The 6,000-nt window shown below is 47.5% G+C and overlaps 1 protein-coding gene across 2 annotated transcripts in view; it reads right to left on the reverse strand.

Annotated features, from left to right (window-relative positions):
* The window catches only part of EPB41L4A (erythrocyte membrane protein band 4.1 like 4A), a 624,815-nt gene extending 620,175 nt beyond the window's left edge, over positions 1 to 4,640 (reverse strand). Inside the window, exon 1 of one of the 2 annotated variants that reach the window (XM_069226476.1) lies at positions 4,162 to 4,640. In XM_069226476.1, coding sequence (XP_069082577.1) covers positions 4,162 to 4,260 — 99 coding nt within the window. In that variant the 5' untranslated portion in view covers positions 4,261 to 4,640. The remainder of the gene's footprint in view (positions 1 to 4,161) is intronic. The other variant, XM_069226475.1, reaches the window with a different exon arrangement.
* Positions 4,641 to 6,000: the final 1,360 nt, after the last annotated feature.

Genomic DNA, 6,000 nt, shown 5'->3' on the forward strand with positions numbered 1-6,000 from the left:
GAAGGGTGGCTACCTGTCAGTCACTCACCAAACCCTTCGGGGTCCCATTCATTTACAGGCCAAAGGATATCTGTGAGATATAGAAGATGAAGGAGCCCACTTTACATTTTGAAAGAGAGGCATCGTTTGTGTTATTCCACTGGTGGCAGGGGAAGCAGGTTTCATCATAAACCAACACAATGAGTATTTTCCAGACAAGCATTAAACATACACGGCCCCTAGCGTTAAACGGAGTGACAGGAGCAGCAACTGTTCCCAGCTCAAGCAATGGATAACAAGTTCCTGAAGCCGGGTCAGCACTGGTCGCAGAGTCTACTCGATGCAAGAGCGGGGTGACATCCTCTGTATCTACTGACCTCACGCCTACCTGAGACACACAACCCGCACCACCCTCCCCGCCCTCCCAAATATAACAGCGGTAGATCAACAGAACCTACAGACAGCCACCGGGGCGAGAGCATGCGGTGTATATTATATACCCTGCAGGTTCGAATAACTGTAGAGCTGACGAGGTATTTATGTAATCCATCCACATTGGTCAGAAAGAGCACAGCTGAGTGGAATAATAATCTTACTTTATATTTAAGTGCTCTTAGAAATCTTTATAGTAAAGTGTAATTTTTTTTGTGGTTGTCTTTTTCCAAACAAAAGCAAAATACTAGGGCAGGATAGAATTCAGAATTTAAGAGCGAACATTTCGGGGTGGCTGAGCCCCTCACCTCCAATTCCCACATCGGTTCCTGTAAGTGGGGGGCGCCGCCGTAGGGCATCTATTTGTTTTACGCCACCGAGGCGTAAGGGGATCTGCGCGGACTGCAGGTGTTTCTCACACACTCTCTTCCCGGTAAAGGGGCCGCTGTCCAAAATAAACCTGCAGCGAGCGCGCCTCCCTTTCCGTCGATGCAGCGTGGGTGGTGCTGCTTCCAGGCGCGCCCTGCGGCTGCTGGCGGGACCCGGGGGTGTGCGCGCCCCCTCTGTGACCCCTGCATTGTGGGGGCAGCGCACGGCCTCCTTCCTTTCAGCTGGGGGAGCGGCGAGCACCGCCTGCCCTTCCCGTGGGTGCCGCCGAGGGCCGCCTGGGAGCTTCACCCCCCCAAGAGCCTCCTACAGCAAACAACGTGCGGTTTATTAAAACTACTTTTGTGAAAATAACGCGGCCTTGTGGAGTTATATTGGACAAATCACGCTCTCGTAAGTTCTCTTTCTCACGCTCCAAGTGCCTGTGGTTTCACATGTGCCATGATATGGGTGGAGCACCTTAAGAAAAGCTGTACTTTAATACTACAACTTGACCGTTTTGTTCTGCCCGGGAGCACACAGCCGCGATTCACTTGGCTGTGTTGCGCTGTTCAATTCTCATCACTAACCAGGGTTCATGAGGAAACATGTGGAACCGCCAAGAACGGTGTAAACTAGCCCCCGCCTGCCCTCTCCCACCAGGTCACCCAAGCACCTGCCTAGCACTTACATGTTCCTTTTTTGCATGTACATTTGCGCTTGTACATTTGTACCTACACAAACAAGGTGTGGCGCGCGCCGGTTTTACAGCACTTACAGACAGGTAAACCCAGCAGAGCAGCTTCCTGGCATGTCACACACGCCACGCGCGCACCACGACTAAGAGTCCGTACTCGAAGACTGCAAATTGCACCGGCCTAGTGCTGCAAAGTTGAGGTATTGGTACCCCTGATTTTGCTAATAAATGATGCAATGAGAGGGCTTTGTGTTAGTTCTCTAACTTTTCCCAAATATTTTCAGTCAGAATGTGCATGCGATATGGGAGATGAGTATACTTTCATCTGTAGCATGCCCTAAGTTACTTTTTCACATCCTGTAGTTCACATTGACATCAGTCAGCTGTATGGCTGCTTTACCACCCCCATCCCCACCCCCCTTCGCCCCCACAGGAGTTATACAAAATTCAGAAGAAAGCAGCCGATCAAGAAAGTGCTTTGCGTTACCAATAACACGGATTTACCTGCCCTCTACTCCAGTCTGATCACTGTATCATTTCTTGCTAAAGTACCATTCTAAGGAGCCAAAATGCGGAAGTGATGTCACATACAGGAACTAAAAGACGACTGTCATGACGGGGAATGTATAACCACCTCAGAACTAGTTCCTAGTGTTGTTTATTGTAATTTTTTTGCTAATAGCGTCTGTTGTTTTTCAACCACTGTTGTAATGTAAATGTTTCGCCCATCAACTGTCTGGCAGCACATAAGTAAATGCTGAAAACCCCACGTGCCACAAATGGACCCATTTGGTAACAGGACGACGAGAATTTTCTTTTGCGCAAAGGGAAATGCCAATGCAAACTAGGTGATACTTTATTGGCAAAGCAGGCCAGACTGGACTTGCCAAGTTAAACACAAAGTGCACAGAGAGGTCCGAGATGGCAGTTTCCGGGCTGGTTGACGGGTAAGTGTTGTTGTATGTGCCATGGTGACATGCAAGGGCATATTTTGCCTAGGGGCAAATAAAACCTATATTGTCTGAGCGCCTAGGCTGGAGAAAGAGGAAATACTGGCCATTCAAAGAAAACAGCGAGTTAAGCGCTTACTGAATGTGAAACCGGGGGTCAGCCTTTCATCCGGTACAGAGTATCATTAAAGGGGGCAAATGTATCTCTTCTTACTCACAGCGCAATGAAATAGCAAGGCTAGTGTAGTAGGAAGCGCGATGTTGAAAAGAAGATACGTTATATTGATGTATTTCTTTTTTTTAAGACACGCGTACGTACACCATATTTGCTGACAGATATGTCAGAAAAAATGGGAACTTCAGTAAAAAGGCTCTGTCGGTTAAGCGCCCACTGTTGAACTCTGTTTCATTCGAACCCGACAGCGCCAAAGCAGCCTTTAGGCATTCCGAGACCAGTTTTACTTTTGTTAATCACTTTTGTCGCAAACTACATATGAAACAAACAAATATTTTTAAAAAAAATAACTGCAGAGAAAAATCACTTAGGAACAAAAACTCTCAGGGTCAATAAAACGAGCCCTGCCAATGCACCTGTTATTTACAACGCTGTGAAAAGTAAAACTGCCAGTTATTATTATTAGGTAGGGTGTGTTTTGACTACACTGTAGTCTCCATCAGCAAACCAGGCATTTTCTTCTGAAGGAACCTGCACTTTCTCTGCACCTTAAACTTAAGAAGAACACTGTCCATCTGTTACAAACAGAAAACACGGCGACGTTTTGTCGAATGCACACCCGATGTCCACGCTTGTGATCTGTCAACAAATCTCGCCTTCCTTAATTAACAGCGACACGCAGCTCAGCTCGGCCTCGCTCTCGCCTTTGTTCACCGCCTTAAAAACGAAAACAAAGGGAATCGCACAGAGCAAGCCTGCAGCCCACCCCGAGACACAAAACACGCACACAACACAACGAGAATTAACAGAATGTGAGATGACACGAACTGCTGCTTCTTAACTGCAGTAGGATGTGCAGGGCTAAGGAAGCACCGTAGCTGCTGACAAGGAAACCTATTAGGACGGGTGTACAACCATCACTTACAGCTGCCGTGCTCGCTGCCTCAGTGGGCGCTCCATCGAATTATGCTCTGTACGCAGAAGGAAACAGGTCTTAGGGAGAGTCACCATGAGTTTCTGCATCGTAGGCGCGCCCCGCCTCAATGCGCTATAAATTACATATTCCAGGGAGCTCACTTTAAGACAGGTGGTTTTCGGGAGACTTTTATAAACAGTGGTAATGCAAGGGTTTTCGGAGCAGGGGTGTGAGTCCGTCATTCTGCGTGTCAGGTCACGCAGGTGTTCTGTGCGCTCCGGGAAAGACACTAGGGTGAGAGCCTGTTGTGGTCCAGTTGATTATTTGTACCTGGGGACGCAGGGCCCTAATCGCGGCTACAACTTGACCACCGTATGACCCTGGACAAGAGCTTTATCTGCCAGCTGCCCTCATTTCAGAGAACACAGATGTACTTGAGAGGTAAAACTCCATCCAGTCTGATGCCTTGTGACACGGGTCCTCCAAGAGCCTCACGCGCAGACCGTGCCTCTCACGCACACACTGTGAGCCGTGCGCTGCCCCTGTGAGCCCATGTCTGCCCCAGCACCACCCCGGGCTCAGACAAAGCGCATCCCTGCAGCACTGGCACCAGTGACAGGACCCCCCGCGCAGCACGGCTGCCTACCTTGACGCCCTGCTGCTGGCTGGTGAGGGTCAACTTGGACTCGTCCAGGAGCAGAACTTCACAGTAGAACTCCTCCGGGACGGCGCAGAAACACCCCATCCCTGCTCAGGGGGCTCCGGCAGACAGGGTGACGGGGTGCTCATCCAGGCTGGGAGGGAGGGAGTCAGGTGCGGACGGGCTGCGGGGGCATGGCAGGGCGCCCGGGGGAGGCTGGCTGCACCTGGAGCAGCAGGCACCGGCATGCACTGAGCACGGGCTGCAGCCTTCGCTCAGCAGGAGCCCGGCTCACACCTCCCAAGGAGGGTCTGCTACTGTAACTCCCCCGGGAGCCTGAACAGTCACCGGGAGGAGGGGCTTACCATAGAGGAAGAGTCCTCCAGCGGCTAGAGGGCGTCAGCCTCTTAAAGGGACACGGCAACACGCAGACCCAAAAGTCATTGTGCCTTCTGCCTCCAGCCTCATTAATTAATAACTGGACTAAGCAACATCTATTCAGGGCGCAGCCGCTTTAACGAGGGGCGTGTCCGGACTAGACTTAGCATTTTTACTGCCTGCTCTCCATACATCACTGTGCTCCTTTAAATCCACAAGGCCTGTCATGCTCCCAGCACTGACCGAAGCCTTTATTCCTTTAAATGGACAGTGGTATCACACCTCCGAAGCAGTGAAAGTACCACCAGAAATCACCCGCCCAATATTGTGATGTAAAGTTCAGTTGAATCCTTTACACCACTTAAGTATTACATGTACAGTCAAACTAGCCCTTTCAAGCAGGAGTGTCGTGTAATAATCCTCTGAACCGGCATATTTAAAACAATCTTAATTCAACGATGTGATACATAAAGTGTCCTTCTAATAGCATCGTCTCTCTTCTTTCGCACTCTCCATTCTAGAGCCTTGACTACATCTTAATATATAGTGTAATGTACCATTATAAATAGTACAACCCTACACTATATTACACGACTACAAATGAATACAACACATCTCCTTCACTAAAAACATTAACTGTTGCAAAATTAACAAACCACACTTGTAAGGAGACCACAGTAAAATTATGAACACATAAGTCACTAGGAGTAACAATATACTTTCGACTTCAAAATAGGTTATAAATATTAATTTTCAATTACATATAAACATTTAATTTTATGTACATTGATAACCTTTTGACCGGAATCACTTTTCTCTTTACACTGTCCACATTACCACCACCACTCTGATCACCATTTGTTCTTATCTCTTCAGTTTCACTCCTCATATTATCCACCACCCTCAAACTTTCATATGTCCTAATCGCAACATCCTTGTTTCTATGTCTTTCATGTACACCTTCTGCTTTGTTGAATTCAACACATCCTTGCTCCTCTAGCTTCCGACATCTCTCAAACTCTTCATCCATCCATTTATACTCATCATTATAGTTCTCTTTTCTGCAAGGTACAGCACATTTAGTAACAGTCCACATATGCTAGGCTTCACCATCCCACAATTGCACAGCATTCCTTAAGACATCGACTTCCTTTCTAGGTTCATAATTTTTTTTTCACTTTTGAGCACTTTATCTGGTTTCTTCACTCTCACCAAATTTCCTACAACCAGTTCAATTCTTGCAAACCTTTCCTTTTATCATTGTACATTCTATCTACCTGCCTTTCCTTTTTCCATCCTTCTTTTCTCTTCATTGTTTCAACAGGCAAAGCTCCCTTTTCTAATTTAAACAGCCATCCAGGACATTGCTTACATTTAGGAAGTCTACCCCCATTACTTCAAAAGGTACAGCATCCCTGGCTTCACATTTTGTGGTTTTATAAGACCATACGTTTTTCTTAATTTGTA

This window comes from Pleurodeles waltl, chromosome 1_1 (assembly GCF_031143425.1).
Source record: "Pleurodeles waltl isolate 20211129_DDA chromosome 1_1, aPleWal1.hap1.20221129, whole genome shotgun sequence".
NCBI lineage: Eukaryota > Metazoa > Chordata > Amphibia > Caudata > Salamandridae > Pleurodeles > Pleurodeles waltl.